Here is a 19,862-nt window from a genome sequence, read left to right on the forward strand (position 1 = left end):
GTGGTAGAAAGTTTGAGGAGCCTTCAGCGAACCCGTTGTTCTCATTGTTGAACCCAAGGTTTTTCTGCCCATTAGCATTCTCACGGCTCCACAAGTAACAAGATGAATGCCTTGCGCTGGGGGCACTGGGTTCAGAGTATTGTGGATTTAGAATTAGCTGACCTTATTCCTGTCTGCCGTTGCCCCCTTTTCCTATATTCCCCCTACTCTATGCTGTGTGGGTAATGTTCCTCCTTCAAGGTGCCTGTCTGTTCCTCTTACCCAACCCAACCCCCTGCCCTGATACCAGGGCTATACTGTCCTTCTGGCATATCTAGGCTGCATGTCAATAGTTGAATGTGGCTTCCTCTTCCTTGTCTCCTCTCTTCCAAATGCATTGATATGAATGCAAAGAAGGGTAGATGAAAGCACAAAAGTAGATGCTTACTGGGAAGTTGCTATCACCAGTCCAGTTCTTTCTCATCAGGGTAGATAATGTGGAGGAAAGGAGACAAAGAAAGTTCCTTCAAGCTATTGTACTCTCTTACTCTATTGCTTCCCTGAGATGTTCTCTTTTGTCCCTGAGATGTTCTCTTTGGTCCCTGAGATGTTCTCTTCCTCCCTGAGATGTTCTCTGGTCCCTGAGATGTTCTCTTATTCCCTGTGAATAAGGACAAAAATCAAACACCCCAAAGCCTAACCTAATCCTAGCTCCTAACCCTAAAACTAACCCTACCTCCTCACCATAAACCTAATACTAACCTTAACACTAACACTAATTCTAACCCTAAACCCTCTAGATATAGCATTTGGCCTTGTGGGGACGAACACAATTTCCCCAGTTGGTCCATTTTTTGTATGTTTACTATACTTGTGGGGACTTCTGGTCCCCACAATTATAGTTAAACATGTTCACACACACACACCTCCACCCAGACAAATCCAGCTCATGCGCTCCATCAGCAGCAGATTTTAATTTAGAACGGAAAATGAATGTGTTTATGCAACAAATGTTAGTGCATCGAACCGAATCACATCGATTCATTTCTCTAATCAAACCGAATCGCACCGAATCGTTTCAAACTAAAATGTATCGTTCCTGTATTGTATTAGAGCCCATATATCTAGATACGTATAGAATCATCTTGAAAGGGAAAGTTGCACGTCCCTAATAAATGTGCCATTCTTATTTCCCCTTTCCAATTTTACAATGTATGACTGTGGTATGAGTCCAAGGAAATAACCTGGAACGGCACTAAACTCCACAAGAAATATCTTAATGCATACAATATAGCTCCTACCCCCAAGCCATAAGACTGCTGAACAATCAAATGGCCACTGGACTATTACATTGACCCCCCCCCCCCATTTGTTTTGTACACTGCTGCTACTCGCTGTTTTATTATCTATGCATTGTCACTTCATCCCTATCTACATGTACAAATTACCTCTAACCTGTACCCCCGCACTCTGACTCGGTACCGGTACCCCCTGTATATCGCCTCGTTATGTTATTGTGTTACGTTTTATAATTTTTTACTTTAGTTTATTTGGTCAATATTTTCTTAACTCTTTTTGAACTGCACTGTTGGTTAAGGGCTTGTAAGTAAGCATTTCACGGTTAGGTCTACACTTGTTATATTCGGTGCATGTGACAAATAAAGTTTGATTTGATTGTTTTAATTTTTGAATGTTCATCGGAATAAAGTCAAATACATTATTCTAAAACAGATGTGTAACAAATTAATTGTTAACTCTATTGTGTAATTAGTACAGTTTGAAGTGGTTTAAATGTATATCTGTTCTGTCTCTACAGCTTGGAACACAAGATGGTGCTGTCCTTGTTCGCCGCCTTGTCATTGGCTCTGATCTACTTCCTGGTCCAGCGGAGATGTTCCTGGGTGTCCAAGATTGCCCTGGCCCTTGGCCTTCTGGGTGTCTACAGCTACCGGGCGGCGGTGGGCAACGTTGTGTTTCCGTGGCAACATGGCGGTGGTAACATGTCCAAGTAAGTTTTCGCCGACTGGGTGTACAAAACATTATGAACACCTGTTCTTTCCATGACAGACTGACCAGGTGAAAGCTATGATCCCTTATTGATGTCACTTGTTAAATCCACTTCAATCAGTGTAGATGAAGGGGAGGAGATGGGTTAAAGAAGGATTTTGAATCCTTGAGACATGGATTGTGTATGTGTGACATTGAGGGTGAATGGGCAAAACTAAATATTTAAGTGCCTTTAAACGGAGAATGGAAGTAAAATGGAAGTAAAAAAAAAAAAATGCTGAGTTGTATTTGCCTGTTTTTCGAGCCATTTGATATGTGATCACATCATGGCTCGTTAATGAAGGATACACCTTAAGGCCTACATCAGCATAGAGTACACAGCAAGGCCACAGAGGAAGAAAGACTAGGGGAAAAAACAACCTTTCAATCATTTGTAGCCAAGTAACCCAAGGGGAAAACTGCTTTGAAACCCCTTATTGCTGTCTGATTAGAGATCATTGTGCTCATGTCCTTAGCCTGGCCCTTTCTGTATCAAGGTGATTAATGGTCCAATCAGAGAGGCTGATCGCTTTGTTTACCCCCGTGCTTTTGATTTCTAATGACCAAATGTGGAGCTCCTTTGCTCTGCCACTTGGCTCAATCCCTCCCACCAGCCAGCTAATCAACCCTTAGTACCCAGCCAGCTGCATCTTGTCCACAGCCCCGTTGACTGTGAGAGCATAATGAGTGTTCAGGTGCTGCTGCCCAGTTATCCTACCCCCCTTCCTTGTCTCTTACTAGACATGTTCCTGTTCCCTCCCCCCTCCATGCTCTCCTTGACATTGTCTCTACTCCCACCTCACCTCTCACCCCTACCCACCCTTACCCCTCGTTGCACAGTACCAGGCGCACACCAACACTCCGTATAATTGACAACGCCACCGTGCCAAGTCGCCGAGTCATTAATCACCGCGGGAAGGTGTTTATGCTGGCGCCGCGGCAACCTCCTGGCATTTCCATTAAGTTGGGTCTACAACAGCGGTGGCCCCAGCTCAGTCACTCGCAGCCAGGCTAATCTGGTAGCATGAGACCCCTTCATCCCTTTGTGGCTTATCACACTGACCTAATAGCAGAATGAGGGTCTCCCACACTGTCTCGTTATGATAGTTCAGGCTGAATTTTTTTGTGTGTTTCGTAGGTCAAAGTCTAAAGGACAATTGGGCTTGACTGACAGCAAAAGAAAATAACATTTTGATTTTTGGGGCGTATGGTTCTTGGTATTGCTCTCTAGGCAGAATTTTTTTCTCTCCCAATGACAACATAATCATCCTTGCCATTTCCTTAACTTTAAAATCATGGAGAATCACCTGTGACATTTTATGGTCTTCACTGTAAGTAGTTGGTAGGTACAGATGTCGGATCTTAACTTGATCACTCTTGTCACAGAGAATTTTCCTGCTGCATCAGCAAATTCGAATGAGCCTTGTCAGTCCCTGAAAAAAACAGCAGTTTTCTTTCTCTCATTGCAGGGGCAGTCGAGTCATTGGGATCAGGGCAAATGTTCTCTCGCTCTCGCTCCAATTCTAGTCTGAGGCCCTATTACTGCAACATTCAGATGTACAAAAATGTATCTGAAATGAAGCCATCCACATCAACAACTGTTGTTTATATAGCTTAATAACACAAGATAGATATCAGTCTCTACTAGGCTACGACGTGCAAGTGTCAAGTGTATGCTAAGGTCAAAATTGAGTTAAATTGTGATCTAGTGGTTAGGGCTGATGCCTTCAGTGTGCACATATAGGCCTGCCTTGTTGGCATTGGTTCGATTCTGGCCTACACCCTTCTGGCACAAAGAACTCAATCCCCTCGATTGACTTGATATATTTACACTTTTCAAATATGGACAATCCAGGGATATTTTACCTCTGATTTTGATAAGAAATACCATACCAGACACTTTGGATAACATAAATAGTAAACTAATAAAATAATAAGTCAGTAGGGTAGGCTACACCAACATTAGTTTCCATTCATACAAATGATCGGGTAAATTGCCACATTAGATTTACCGTGGTAAACAATGAAAAATAATGGTATTTCTATTGTACGGAATGCTTGTCAAATAGATAAATCGCCTGTTCAAAAAAGTCTGTTAAAAAAGGACTAAGTTGTTCCGATTACAATATCAACCAGAGGGTGAACTTACAGTTGAAGTCGGAAGTTTACACACACCTTAGCCAAATACATTTAAACTTAGTTTTTCACAATTCCTGACATTTAATCCTAGTAAAAATACCCTGTCTTAGGTCAGTTAGGATCACCACTTTATTTTAAGAATGGGAAATGTCAGAATAATACTAGAGAGAATGATTTATTTCAGCTTTTATTTCTTTCATCTCATTCCCTCGTGTCAGAAGTTTAATAAACTCAATTAGTATTTGGTAGCATTGCCTTTAAATTGTTTAACTTGGGTCAAATGTTTCGGGTAGCCTTCCACATGCTTCCCACAATAAGTTGGGTGAATTTTGGCCCATTCCTCCTGACAGAGCTGGTGTAACTGGGTCAGGTTTGTCGGCCTCCTTGCTCGCACACGCTTTTTCAGTTCTGCCCACAAATGTTCTATAGGATTGAGGTCAGGGCTTTGTGATGGCCTTTCCAATACCTTGACTTTGTTGTCCTTAAGCCATTTTGCCACAACTTTGGAAGTATGCTTGGGGTCATTGTCCATTTGGAAGACCCATTTGCGACCAAGCTTTAACTTCCTGACAACTTCCGGCGCCGAAAAGAGATGGCCGCCTCGCTTCGCGTTCCTTGGAAAATATGCAGTATTTTGTTTTTTTATGTGTTATTTCTTACATCGGTACCCCAGGTAATCTTAGGTTTCATTACATACAGTCGGGAGGAACTACTGAATATACGATTAACGTCAACTCATCATCGTTCCTACCAGGAATATGACTTTCCCGAAACGGATCCAGTGTTTTGCCTTCCACCCAATACAATGGATCTGATCCCAGCCGGCGACCCTGTGCGACGCCGTAAAAGGGGCAAACGAGGCGGTCTCGTGGTCAGGCTTCGGAGACGGGCACATCGCGCTCCACTCCCTAGCATACTACTCGCCAATGTCCAGTCTCTTGACAATAAGGTTGATGAAATCCGAGCACGGGTAGCATTCCAGAGAGACATCAGGGATTGCAACGTGCTCTGCTTCACGGAAACATGGCTAACTCAAGAGACGCTAACGGAGTCGGTGCAGCCAGCTGGATTCTTCATGCATCGCGCCGACAGAAACAAACATCTTTCCTGTAAGAAGAGGGGCGGGGGGGTATGCCTTATGATTAACGAGACGTGGTGTGATCATCATAACAACACACAGGAACTCAAGTCATTCTGTTCACCTGATCTAGAACTCCTCACAATCAAATGTCGACCGCATTATCTACCAAGGGAATTCTCTTCAATCATAATCACAGCCGTATATATTCCCCCCCAAGCAGACACATCGATGGCCCTGAACGAACTTTATCTGACTCTTTGTAAACTGGAAACCACACGCCCTGAGGCTGCATTCATCGTAGCTGGGGATTTTAACAAGGCTAATCTAAAAACAAAACTCCCTAAATTCTATCAGCATATCGATTGTGCTACCAGGGCTGGAAAAACCCTAGATCATTGTTATACTAATTTCCGCGACGCATATAAGGCCCTCCCCCGCCCCCCTTTCGGAAAAGCTGACCACGACTCCATTTTGTTGATTCCAGCCTACAAACAGAAAATAAAACAACAAGCTCCCGCGCTCAGGTCTGTTCAACGCTGGTCCGACCAATCTGAATCCACGCTTCAAGACTGCTTCGATCACGCGGATTGGAATATGTTCCGCATTGCGTCCAACAACAATATTGACGAATATGCTGATTCGGTGAGCGAGTTCATTAGGAAGTGCATTGACGATGTCGTACCCACAGCAACGATTAAAACATTCCCAAACCAGAAACCGTGGATTGACGGCAGCATTCGCGTGAAACTGAAAGCGCGAACCACTGCTTTTAACCAGGGCAAGGTGACCGGAAGCATGACCGAATACAAACAGTGTAGCTATTCTCTCCGCAAGGCAATCAAACAGGCTAAGTCCCAGTACAGAGACAAAATCGAGTCGCAATTCAACAGCTCAGACACAAGAGGTATGTGGCAGGGTCTACAGTCAATCACGGATTACAAAAAGAAAACCAGCCCCGTCGCGGACCAGGATGTCTTGCTCCCAGACAGGCTAAACAACTTTTTTGCCCGCTTTGAGGACAATACAGTGCCACTGACACGGCCCCCTACCAAAACCTGCGGGCTCTCCTTCACTGCAGCCGAGGTGAGTAAAACATTTAAACGTGTTAACCCTCGCAAGGCTGCAGGCCCAGACGGCATTCCCAGCCGCGTCCTCAGAGCATGCGCAGACCAGCTGGCTGGTGTGTTTACGGACATATTCAATCAATCCTTATCCCAGTCTGCTGTTCCCACATGCTTCAAGAGGGCCACCATTGTTCCTGTTCCCAAGAAAGCTAAGGTAACTGAGCTAAACGACTACCGCCCCGTAGCACTCACTTCCGTCATCATGAAGTGCTTTGAGAGACTAGTCAAGGACCATATCACCTCCACCCTACCGGACACCCTAGACCCACTCCAATTTGCTTACCGACCCAATAGGTCCACAGACGACGCAATCGCAACCACACTGCACACTGCCCTAACCCATCTGGACAAGAGGAATACCCATGTGAGAATGCTGTTCATCGATTACAGCTCAGCATTTAACACCATAGTACCCTCCAAACTCGTCATCAAGCTCGAGACCCTGGGTCTCGACCCCGCCCTGTGCAACTGGGTCCTGGACTTCCTGACGGGCCGCCCCCAGGTGGTGAGGGTAGGTAACAACATCTCCACCCCGCTGATCCTCAACACTGGGGCCCCACAAGGGTGCGTTCTGAGCCCTCTCCTGTACTCCCTGTTCACCCACGACTGCGTGGCCATGCACGCCTCCAACTCAATCATCAAGTTTGCGGATGACGCTACAGTGGTAGGCTTGATTACCAACAACGACGAGACGGCCTACAGGGAGGAGGTGAGGGCCCTCGGAGTGTGGTGTCAGGAAAATAACCTCACACTCAACGTCAACAAAACAAAGGAGATGATTGTGGACTTCAGGAAACAGCAGAGGGAGCACCCCCCTATCCACATCGACGGGTCAGTAGTGGAGAAGGTGGAAAGTTTTAAGTTCCTCGGTGTACACATCACGGACAAACTGAATTGGTCCACCCACACAGACAGCGTTGTGAAGAAGGCGCAGCAGCGCCTCTTCAACCTCAGGAGGCTGAAGAAATTCGGCTTGTCACCAAAAGCACTCACAAACTTCTACAGATGCACAATCGAGAGCATCCTGTCGGGCTGTATCACCGCCTGGTACGGCAACTGCTCCGCCCACAACCGTAAGGCTCTCCAGAGGGTAGTGAGGTCTGCAGAACGCATCACCGGGGGCAAACTACCTGCCCTCCAGGACACCTACACCACCCGATGTCACAGGAAGGCCATAAAGATCATCAAGGACAACAACCACCCAAGCCACTGCCTGTTCACCCCGCTATCATCCAGAAGGCGAGGTCAGTACAGGTGCATCAAAGCAGGGACCGAGAGACTGAAAAACAGCTTCTATCTCAAGGCCATCAGACTGTTAAACAGCCACCACTAACATTTAGCGGCCGCTGCCAACATACTGACTCAACTCCAGCCACTTTAAAAATGGGAATTGATGGAAATTATGTAAAAATGTACCACTAGCCACTTTAAACAATGCCACTTAATATAATGTTTACATACCCTACATTACCCATCTCATATGTATATACTGTACTCTATATCATCTACTGCATCTTGCCATCTTTATGTAATACATGTACCACTAGCCACTTTAAACTATGCCACTTTATGTTTACATACCCTACAGTACTCATCTCATATGTATATACCGTACTCTATACCATCTACTGCATCTTGCCATGCCGTTCTGTACCACCACTCATTCATATATCTTTATGTACATATTCTTTATCCCTTTACACTTGTGTGTGTGTATAAGGTAGTAGTTGTGGAATTGTTAGGTTAGATTACTTGTTGGTTATTACTGCATTGTCGGAACTAGAAGCACAAGCATTTCGCTACACTCGCATTAACATCTGCTAACCATGTGTATGTGACTAATAAAATTTGATTTGATTTGATGTTGCTTCAATATATCCACGTAAATTTCCTCCGTCATAATGCCATCTATTTTGTGAAGTGCACCAGTCCCTCCTGCAGAAAAGCACCCCCACAACATGATGCTGCCACCCCCGTGCTTCACGGTTGGGATGGTGTTCTTCGGCTTGCAAGCCTCCTCCTTTTTCCTCCAAACATAACGATGGTCATTATGGCCAAACAGTTCTATTTTTGTTTCATCAGACCAGAGGACATTTCTCCAAAAAGTACGGTCTTTGTCCCCATGTGCAGTTGCAAACCGTAGTCTGGGTTTTTTATGGTGGTTTTGGAGCAGTGGCTTCTTCCTTGCTGAGTGGCCTTTCAGATTATGTCGATATGGGACTTGTTTTACTGTGGATATAGATAATTTTGTACCTGTTTCCTGTTTCCCCCAGCATCTTCACAAGGTTCTTTGCAGTTGTTCTGGGATTGATTTGCACTTTTCGCATCAAAGTACGTTCATCTCTAGGAGACAGAACGTGTCTCCTTCCTGAGTGGTATGACGGCTGCATGGTCCCATGGTGTTTATACTTGCGTACTATTGTTTGTACATATGAACGTGATACCTTCAGGCATTTGGAAATTGCTCCCAAGAATGAACCAGACTTATGGTAAAAAACAAAATCTGAGGTCTTGGCTTCTTTAGATTTTCCCATGATGTTATGCAAAGAGGCACTGAGTTTGAAGGTAGGCCTTGAAATACATCCACAGGTACACCTCCAATTGACTCAAATGATGTCAATTAAGCTATCAGAAGCTTCTAAAGCCATGACATAATTTTCTGGAATTTTCCAAGCTGTTTGAAGGCACAGTCAACTTAGTGTATGTAAACTTCTGACCCACTGGAATTGTGATACATTGAATTATAAGTGAAGTAATCTGTCTGTAAACAATTGTTGGGGAATTGATTTGTCATGCACAAAGTAGATGTCCTAACTGACTTGCCAAAACTGTAGTTTGTTAACAAGAAATTTGTGGAGTGGTTGAAAAATGAGTTTTAATCACTCCAACCTAAGTGTATGTAAACTTCCGACTTAAACTGTATCTTGAAAGACTTTGGTTGCAAGCAGGACACAAGTAATACCAACATATTTTAGAGAGCCATAATGGGTTGACCAATAATGGTTGCAATTGAGATCAGCTATGCAGGGGAATTTAGCCCGTGTCAATGGTTCAACGAGACATCAGCTGGTGATAATCTAGTGCCATCGATGAATGCAATAGGCCCCTTGTTATTTGATTATATTCCAATACCCATTAGCCTATCTGTGTGTGTGTTTCCCTGTTTGTGTTTCCCTGGCTAAGTTGATGAGCTGGTTTGTGCCATCAGTTGATTGACAGATGTAGGCCTACTGTAGAACGATAAACTTTCCTCCAGTATAGATGCTCGTCCACGTTTTCTAGTTAGGCTATGTATAATTTGACAATATAGTTCTGGTCTTTGGTGTGGATTGAAAGCCTGTATTGTGTGGCTTTAATATTTAATTTCATAAAGCTGTCAAGATGTTTATGCAGCCTATCCAAAGACCATTTAGTTGAACTGAGACACTTTTCTTTCATGTTTAAATTATCATACTATTTCTTTTACTTCTTGAAAACATTGAAATAAATGCTGTTAACTTGTGGGCATAATGTAGGCTCGGGCTGGTGACTAGATTGCCCAGAACTGGCCGCAACCTCATGAGGCTTGGAGCCGGAGCACGCTGCTTAGACCTACTGCGCTACGACAGTTCACTAGGCTCTAGCAAGAACTAAGAATACTAGGAATACTGATGATACACCACAAGTATGTGACACCCCTTCAAATTAGTGGATTCGTCTATTTCAAGCACACGCTTTGCTGACAGCTGTATAAAATCAAGCACACAGCCATGCAATGTCCAAAGACAAACATTGGTAGTAAAATGGCCCCTACTGAAGAGCTCAGTGACTTTCAAAGTGGCACTGTCATATACTCAGCAAAAAAAGAAACGTCCTCTCACTGTCAACTGCGTTTATTTTCAGCAAACTTAACATGTGTATATACACTGCTCAAAAAAATAAAGGGAACACTAAAATAACACATCCTAGATCTGAATGAATGAAATAATCTTATTAAATACTTTATTCTTTACATAGTTGTGCTGACAACAAAATCACACAAAAATTATCAATGGAAATCAAATTTATCAACCCATGGAGGTCTGGATTTGGAGTTACACTCAAAATTAAAGTGGAAAACCACACTATAGGCTGATCCAACTTTGATGTAATGTCCTTAAAACAAGTCAAAATGAGGCTCAGTAGTGTGTGTGGCCTCCACGTGCCTGTATGACCTCCCTACAACGCCTGGGCATGCTCCTAATGAGGTGGCGGATGGTCTCCTGAGGGATCTCCTCCCAGACCTGGACTAAAGCATCCGCCAACTCCTGGACAGTCTGTGGTGCAACGTGGCGTTGGTGGATGGAGCGAGACATGATGTCCCAGATGTGCTCAATTGGATTCAGGTCTGGGGAACGGGCGGGCCAGTCCATAGCATCAATGCCTTCCTCTTGCAGGAACTGCTGACACACTCCAGCCACATGAGGTCTAGCATTGTCTTGCATTAGGAGGAACCCAGGGCCAACCGCACCAGCATATGGTCTCACAAGGGGTCTGAGGATCTCATCTCGGTACCTAATGGCAGTCAGGCGACCTCTGGCGAGCACATGGAGGGCTGTGCGGCCCCCCAAAGAAATGCCACCCCACACCATGACTGACCCACCACCAAACCGGTCATGCTGGAGGATGTTGCAGGCAGCAGAACGTTCTCCATGGCGTCTCCAGACTCTGTCACATCTGTCACGTGCTCAGTGTGAACCTGCTTTCATCTGTGAAGAGCACAGGGCGCCAGTGGCGAATTTGCCAATCTTGGTGTTCTCTGGCAAATGCCAAACGTCCTGCACGGTGTTGGGCTGTAAGCACAACCCCCACCTGTGGACGTCGGGCCCTCATACCACCCTCATGGAGTCTGTTTCTGACCATTTGAGCAGACACATGCACATTTGTGGCATGCTGGAGGTCATTTTGCAGGGCTCTGGCAGTGCTCCTCCTGCTCCTCCTTGCACAAAGGCGGAGGTAGCGGTCCTGCTGCTGGGTTGTTGCCCTCCTACGGCCTCCTCCACGTCTCCTGATGTACTGGCCTGTCTCCTGGTAGCGCCTCCATGCTCTGGACACTACGCTGACAGACACAGCAAACCTTCTTGCCACAGCTCGCATTGATGTGCCATCCTGGATGAGCTGCACTACCTGAGCCACTTGTGTGGGTTGTAGACTCCGTCTCATGCTACCACTAGAGTGAAAGCACCGCCAGCATTCAAAAGTGACCAAAACATCAGCCAGGAAGCATAGGAACTGAGAAGTGGTCTGTGGTCACCACCTGCAGAACCACTCCTTTATTGGGGGTGTCTTGCTAATTGCCTATAATTTCCACCTGTTGTCTATTCCATTTGCACAACAGCATGTGAAATGTATTGTCAATCAGTGTTGCTTCCTAAGTGGACAGTTTGATTTCACAGAAGTGTGATTGACTTGGAGTTACATTGTGTTGTTTAAGTGTTCCCTTTATTTTTTTGAGCAGTGTATTTGTATGAGCATAACAAGATTCACAACTGAGACATAAACTGAACAAGTTCCACAGACATGTGACTAACAGAAATGGAATAATATGTGAACATCCCTGAACAAAGTTGGGTCAAAATCAAAAGTAACATTCAGTTTCTGGTGTGGCCACCAGCTGCATTAAGTACTGCAGTGCATTTCCTCCTCATGGACTGCACCAGATTTGCCAGTTCTTGCTGTGAGATGTTACCCCACTCTTCCACTAAGGCACCTGCAAGTTCCCGGACATTTCTGGGGGGGAATGGCCCTAGCCTTCACCCTCCGATCCAACAGGTCCCAGACATGCTCAATGGGATTGCGATCCGGGCTCTTCGCTGGCCATGGCAGAACACTGACATTCCTGTCTTGCAAGGAATCATGCACAGAACGAGCAGTATGGCATTGTCTTGCTGGAGGGTCATGTCAGGATGAGCTTGCAGGAAGGGTACCACATGAGGGAGGACGATGTCTTCCCTATAACGCACAGCGTTGAGATTGCCTGCAATGACAACAAGCTTAGTCCGATGATGCAGTGATACACCGCCCCAGACCATGACACACCCTCCACCTCCAAATCGATCCCGCTCCAGAGTACAGGCCTCGGTGTAACGCTCATTCCTTCGACGATAAACGTGAATCCGACCATCACCCCTGGTGAGACAAAACCGCGACTCGTCAGTGAAGCGCACTTTTTGCCAGTCCTGTCTGGTCCAGCGATGGTGGGTTTGTGCCCATAGCCAACGTTGTTGCCGGTGATGTCTGGTGAGGACCTGCTTTACAACAGACCTACAAGCCCGCAGTCCAGCCTCTCTCAGCCTATTGCGGACAGTCTGAGCACTGATGAAGGGATTGTGCGTTCCTGGTGTAACTCGGGCAGTTGTTGTTGCCATCCTGTACCTGTCACGCAGGTGTGATGTTTGGATGTACCGATCATGTACAGGTGTTGTTACACGTGGTCTGCCACTGCGAGGATGATCAGCTGCCCGTCCTGTCTCCCTGAAGCGCGGTCTTAGGTGTCTCACAATACGTACATTGCAATTTATTGCCCTGGCCACATCTGCAGTCCTCATGCCTCCTTTGCAGCACACCTAAGGCACTTTCACGCAGATGAGCAGGGACCCTGGGCATCTTTCTTTAGGTATTTTTCAGAGTCAGTAGAAAGGCCTCTTTAGTGTCCTAAGTTTTCATAACTGTGACCTTAATTGCCTACCGTCTGTAAGCTGTTTGTGTCTTAACGACCGTTCCACAGGTGCATGTTCATTAATTGTTTATGGTTCATTGAACAAGCATGGGAAACAGTGAAACCCTTTACAATGAAGATCTGTGACGTTATTTGGATTTTTATGAAATATCTTTGAAAGACAGGGTCCTGAAAAGGAACATTTCTTTTTTTGCTGAGTTTAGGATGCCAGTTTGTCAAGAAGTCAGTTTGTCAAATTTCAGCCCTGCCACAGTCAATTGTAAGTGTTGTTATTGTGAAGTGGAAACGTCTAGGAGCAACAATGGCTCAGCCGCAAAGTGGTTAGCCACACAAGCCCGCAGACCTGGGCTGCCGAGTGCTGAAGCGCATAGCATGTAATAATCGTCTGTCCTCAGTTGCAACACTCACTACCGAGTTCCAAACTGCCTCTGGAAGCAACGTCAGCAGTAGAACTGTTCACCGGGAGCTCCATGAAATGGGTTTCCATGGCCAAGCAGCAGTGGAAACACGTTTTCTGCAGTGATTAATCACGTTTCACCGTTTGGCAGTTCGATGGACGAATCTAGGTTTGGCGAATGCCAGGAGAACGCTACCTGCCCGAAAGGATAGTGCCAACTGTAAAGTTTGGTAGAGGAGGAATTATGGTCTGGGGCTGTTTTTCATGTTTCGAGCTAGGCTCCTTAGTTACAGTGAAGGGAAATCTTAACCCTACAGCATACAATGACATTCTAGATGATTCTGTGCGTCCAACTTTGTAGCAACAGTTTGGGGAAGGCCCTTTCCTGTTTCAGCATGACAATGTCCCTGAGGTCCATACAGAAACGGTTTGTCGAGATCGGTGTGGAAGAACTTGATTGGCCTGCACAGAGCCCTGACCTCAACCCCATCGAAAAACTTTCAGATGAATTGGAAAGACGACTGCAAGCCAGACCTAATCGCCCAACATCAGTGCCCTACCTCACTAATGCTCTTGTGGCTGAATGGAAGCAAGTCCCTGCAGCAACGTACCAACATCTAGTGGAATGCCTTCCCAGAAGAGTGGAGGCCGTTATGGAAGCAAATGGGGGACCAACTCCATATTAATGCCCATGATTTTGGAATGAGATGTTTGACGAGTGTCCACATACTTTTGCTCATATAGTGTATGCTGATTGAAAAACTATGTATTGTACATAGGCACATCATTTTTTATAATTTTATTTGAAGCCTTCCCCAAACCAAAACCTTAAACACTCTGAATTAATGCTTACACTTTTACCCATTGAGTGGTTTCTGTTTTAACCGTGTAACCACGTGGAATTAACCCTTTAACCAGTGGGAATTAATGTGTCAAAAGTAGATGTTCATCCATGAGTCAAAGGGCATTGGGCTGGTTTCGAACACGTCGGCTCTGGCATATCTGCTGTGGTCAGTGGCTGTGACCGCTTGACCACACAGACACTGAGGAAACCAATCATTTATTCTGCCTATTGCTTGCCTTGAACATATAATAAAACTGATCAAAAAAATAAAAAGATTTTCCCTAACAAAAATATATCTACCCCCCTACAAATATGCCCATTTATTATAATCCACATAAGAATTCACAGAAGACACGCTGTAGCCTGCACCTAGCCTACATAAGGTACGGTGTGCATTGTATAGAAATACCGCTTCCACCTGCCCCTTGGCGGCGATTCTAAATATTTCTTCAGATATTCAAATCCTCCTGCTGCAGGATTATTTTCCTCCTGTGACGAAATGGGTCAAATTAAGATATGACATCTGTAGGGATCGAGTTAATGGCCCTATTTATTTATTCCTCTATTCCTCCTTCTCTCTCCTTTCTTCACTCTTTCTTCGCCTTTTGCACATCAGGAAATGTTCCACCAAATTCTCCAAAAGAGCATTGTAGAGTCGACTGTAAAAATGTTGGGGAAAAACGCCTTGGAATTGATGGGTCTCCTGCTGTTTCACGTTTCGATGTCGTGCCGCCCGTCCTCAGCCTGATGAACGGCCAGGATTTATGTAGCCCAGCAGAGGCTGCCGAGTCCTCCCCCCCTCCCCACAAGATGGGGTCATCAATCAGACCATTTGTATTGTCATTCAAAAAAGGAAAATTGTCACCATGTAGCTCCGGTGCAAGGAAAGCCATTCTGGGAAATAATATGTACAAACTGTTAGATGGTTTAAGAGGCACTTTGAATCGTCCAGCTTTTTTGTAATAGTTTCACATTTTATTAGCTGTTTTTGATTCTGCTTGTTATTTATTTTTGGTTTTCCCATGTTGTTTTATGTTACAATTCACCTCACATCATTATAGAATTGGTAGGCCAGTATTAAAACTGTTGTGTGTTTGTTGTACCTCATTTAAATTTTTTGTAATTTAGCGGTCGCTCTTGTCTAGTGCTTTCATCTTAAGATGGCTAGGTGAGACAACCACATATCACAGTCGTAGCATGCAAATCTTTCCTCAATAAAGAAATTATCAGCAAAGACAGTGCTAGTAGGAAAATAAAAGTGCAGGTTACCACATTGACTAATACTAGCTCAGCTAATCCTAAATGTAATCAACATGTTTTGCTGGCTTCATCAGGTGTCACACAATACATTGCCCGGCCCCGGAATGCCCACATCTGAATGTGAAATGTGATCGGCTTTTAATGTAAATGTCATTTGTGACATCTTTGGATTGTAGAATACTCCAGTTGCAGGCAAGACTGTCCAGTCTTTGTGACAAGCAGTTATCTGCCCCACTGTTAAGTCATCCCCTTGTTAAATGGCAACGTGAAATAATATCTCAGCCCAGTGCAGTTAATATGAATTACAGGAGTGGCTTAAGGGCCGCCGATGTCTCTGTGATGAAATACGTCTCCCAGAGACCCTGGGAGGCTACTGTGTTATCTGAACACACTTGACTTGTGTTACAGCACCATACTGAATAGAATTGTGTGTTTTCTGTTCTATTTCCAACACCCCCAGAAAACACACACAATTGCAGTGAAGCACCAGAGTTGAAACAATGTAAACAATGTAGAGGATGCTTTCATTGTTCCAAATAGCATTATTGCATAGTGACATTAGTAGTCTCTGAGATGTCATAGCGTTTGCTCCAGAACATCATCACTCCCGGCGCTAATTCAGTTCCATTCTTCTGGAGTTTTTCTTTCATATCCCATCTTTTATGTTGCCATTCCTGTGAAGAAATGTAAAGATTGAGAGATACTTGAACAAAGGTGACCCTCCTTCAAACCCAGGCTAATGTCATGTTTCTCATTATGCTAGAGAACCACCTTGTTCAGAGAGGGGGTGAGTACTGTAGCGATGAACGTTTCAATGAGAGATCAAGGTTGTAGCTTGATAGTTTGGACAATTTATTACAAGAACACTTGCTTCTAAGCGTAAGAGTTGCCACTAAACCTGAGTTAGTTTCCATAAATGACTCAAAATACATGTACTGCAGAGCACATGGAACCTACACACCACTTCAATCGAGGTGTCAAAAATGACTGAAATATCTTAAAAGTTCTGTTGAGTGTGTTCTGTCAAAGCGCTGTTAGTGTTTGTGGCTGTTTTCTAGTACCATCTCAATTGGTTCCTGCAGTGCTCAACACCTCCCCAAAGCAGCCCCTTTATTTGATCCTGATTAGATGTTTGTTGTGCTGACACTTCATTTGGGAACATTTATTCATGCAGATCCCTCATGAAGTTGCAAATTAATTCCAGGCTCTCATCAGAACCTCTTGAGTACACACATGCACACACACGTGCGTGAACACGCACACACAAAGCATTCAAAACACACCTGAGGTGATTGCAGGTGTCATGGTATGATAAGCAACGGCTCAATCTCTCTCTCTCTAAAGACAATCCTGGATAAGAATGAAGCTATCATTGGCTCATACGCACATTCAGCCTATAGCCTTTCCACAATCCCCTGTTCTAAGCCTCCCTCTGTCACAACCATATAATTACTTCAGAATCAACTAGGACCATGTTCAAACGATGTATTTCTACATTCTTTCCAGTATTTGTTAAATTGTTCACTAAATTAGTTTAGATCATATTTTCATTTTTGCGTGGCTATGACATCTGTTGAAAAAAAAATCTAGAAGCCTTTGAGCACCCAGGATACTACTGTTTGTCAATGTCAGTTTCTCATGTTTTCTTCATACCGAGCAAATAATGAAGCAAATAATGAACGCAGGTGTCTAGTTAAACTGTTCTCCCAAAAAGTGACACAAAATTATCATTACCCAATAAGCTTTGCAATCTGTCAGTGACATTAATGCTAGATTTCTTGGCAGGTGTCTCTGGCTTTTGAGACATGTCCTCCTCTCTTTTTTAAAATTATTAAAAAATATATATATATTTCTCCTTTATTTAACCAGGTAGGCTAGTTGAGAACAAGTTCTCATTTACAACTGTGACCTGGCCAAGATAAAGCAAAGCAGTTCGACACATACAACAACACAGAGTTGACTGATCCATTGTGCTCTACTCCAAGATGGCAGTTATGGCATTTTGATGACTGATATTGTCATCACGTGGGATATTGTCATCAGTCAAGCTAGTGAGGATACACACCTTGTTTAATAACCAGTTATACAGGCAGGCAGACAGACAGACTGCAGTCCATGGTTTCCAGAAACCTTCAGAGACTTCCTCTTGTTTTTTGGTATGGACTTGGTCAGTTTATTCAAGTGTATTATTAGCATGGTTGTTCTGCCAGCATCAAAATACCAGGATTTCATTTCTGTGTGTGGTTTCCCCTGAGAGCATGTGCCTCCTCACTGCAGAGAGAGAGCGAGGGGGCTGGCATCATGTCGGCATTTTCTCGTTCTCTACCCATCTGTGCCACTCATACCAAATAACACACACTGGCCTCAGCATGGCATTTGTTTGTCATATTTCCAGCTCATTTCATTTGCTGATTGTGTTGCTCTGAGCAATATCATCTAACTCAAGCCCTCACACAAACGCCTGTGGAAAATCCCAACACACATTTACATTTGAGTCATTTAGCAGACTCTTATCCATAGTGGTTTACAGGAGCAAGTAGGGTTAAGTGCCTTGCTCAAGTGCACATTGACAGATTTTTTTAAACTAGTAGGCGTGTGGATTCGAACCAGCAACCTGTCGAACCACGCACTCTTTGATTCTTCCGTATCCTCACAGTTAACAAATCAGTCCCACAGCCATGCTTAGCATAAATCCGACACGACTGGGATTTCCAGTCATGCTTAGCATAAATCCGACACGACTGGGATTTCTAGTCATGCTTAGCATAAATCCGACACGACTGGGATTTCCAGTCATGCTTAGCATAAATCCAACACGACTGGGATTTCTAGTCATGCTTAGCATAAATCCGACAAGAAGAGGATTTCCAGCCATGCTTAGCATAAATCCGACAAGACTGGGATTTCCAGCCATGCTTAGTATAAATCCTACAAGACTGGGATTTCCAGCCATGCTTAGCAAAAATCCTACAAGACTGGGATTTCCAGCCATGCTTAGCAAAAATCCGACAAGACTGGGATTTCCAGCCATGCTTAGCATAAATCCTACAAGACTGGGATTTCCAGCCATGTGTAGCATAAATCCTACAAGACTGGGATTTCCAGCCATGCTTAGCATAAATCCGCCAAGACTGGGATTTCCAGTCATGCTTAGTATAAATCCTACAAGACTGGGATTTCCAGCCATGCTTAGCATAAATCCTACAAGACTGGGATTTCCAGCCATGCTTAGCATAAATCCGACAAGAAGAGAATTTCCAGCCATGCTTAGTATAAATCCTACAAGACTGGGATTTCCAGCCATGCTTAGCATAAATCCTACAAGACTGGGATTTCCAGTCATGCTTAGCATAAATCCAACACGACTGGGATTTCTAGTCATGCTTAGCATAAATCCGACAAGAAGAGGATTTCCAGCCATGCTTAGCATAAATCCGACAAGACTGGGATTTCCAGCCATGCTTAGTATAAATCCTACAAGACTGGGATTTCCAGCCATGCTTAGCAAAAATCCGACAAGACTGGGATTTCCAGCCATGCTTAGCATAAATCCTACAAGACTGGGATTTCCAGCCATGTGTAGCATAAATCCTACAAGACTGGGATTTCCAGCCATGCTTAGCATAAATCCTACAAGACTGGGATTTCCAGTCATGCTTAGCATAAATCCAACAAGAAGAGGATTTCCAGTCATGCTTAGCATAAATCCAGCAAGAAGAGGATTTCCAGTCATGCTTAGCATAAATCCAACAAGAAGAGGATGTCCAGTCATGCTTAGCATAAATCCAACAAGAAGAGGATGTCCAGTCATGCTTAGCATAAATCCAACAAGAAGAGGATTTCCAGTCATGCTTAGCATAAAAACCAAGAAGGATTCTCTCCACATCTAATTGTGTGTGGATAAAAAATGTGAATAATATAAACGCGAGAGCTGTAGCTAGCACAACTCCAGGGTTAGAAGGAACTGCTTGCCATTCATCTGAGGGACGAGGGTTGCAATAAAAAAAACGGTGAATTAATAATACATTGGCAACACCTGCTTGACTCCCTCTCCTAGTGAACCAGACCCTTATTCCACTCCTATCACTCCAGGCTCCTTAAAACTCAAGGATGTTTGGTCCCTTTGGGGGACACGCTGTCAGTCTAGTCATATTTGACGAGAAGGCTGTTTGTAAGGCTGATTAGTGTCTGGAAGATTCACGTTCTTCTTTTTATTTCCTTGTTGAATTTGTCTAAATGAATGGGGGTTGAGTGTTTTACTTTTATCGACACTTTGTTTATTTAGGAAGTGAGGT

General features: G+C 44.3%; 1 protein-coding gene across 2 annotated transcripts in view; it reads left to right on the forward strand.

Annotated features, from left to right (window-relative positions):
- Nucleotides 1-19,862, forward strand: part of LOC139574483 (GPI ethanolamine phosphate transferase 2-like) — a 123,907-nt gene that overhangs the window by 83,053 nt on the left and 20,992 nt on the right. For both annotated transcript variants that reach the window (XR_011674783.1, XM_071399118.1), the window contains exon 10: nucleotides 1,796-1,987. Coding sequence is in view for 1 of the 2 variants with exons in the window: in XM_071399118.1 (XP_071255219.1) it covers nucleotides 1,796-1,987 (192 nt within the window). In the remaining variant the exon portion in view is untranslated. The remainder of the gene's footprint in view (nucleotides 1-1,795; nucleotides 1,988-19,862) is intronic.

This window comes from Salvelinus alpinus, chromosome 4 (genome assembly GCF_045679555.1).
Source record: "Salvelinus alpinus chromosome 4, SLU_Salpinus.1, whole genome shotgun sequence".
NCBI classification, from domain to species: Eukaryota; Metazoa; Chordata; class Actinopteri; order Salmoniformes; family Salmonidae; genus Salvelinus; species Salvelinus alpinus.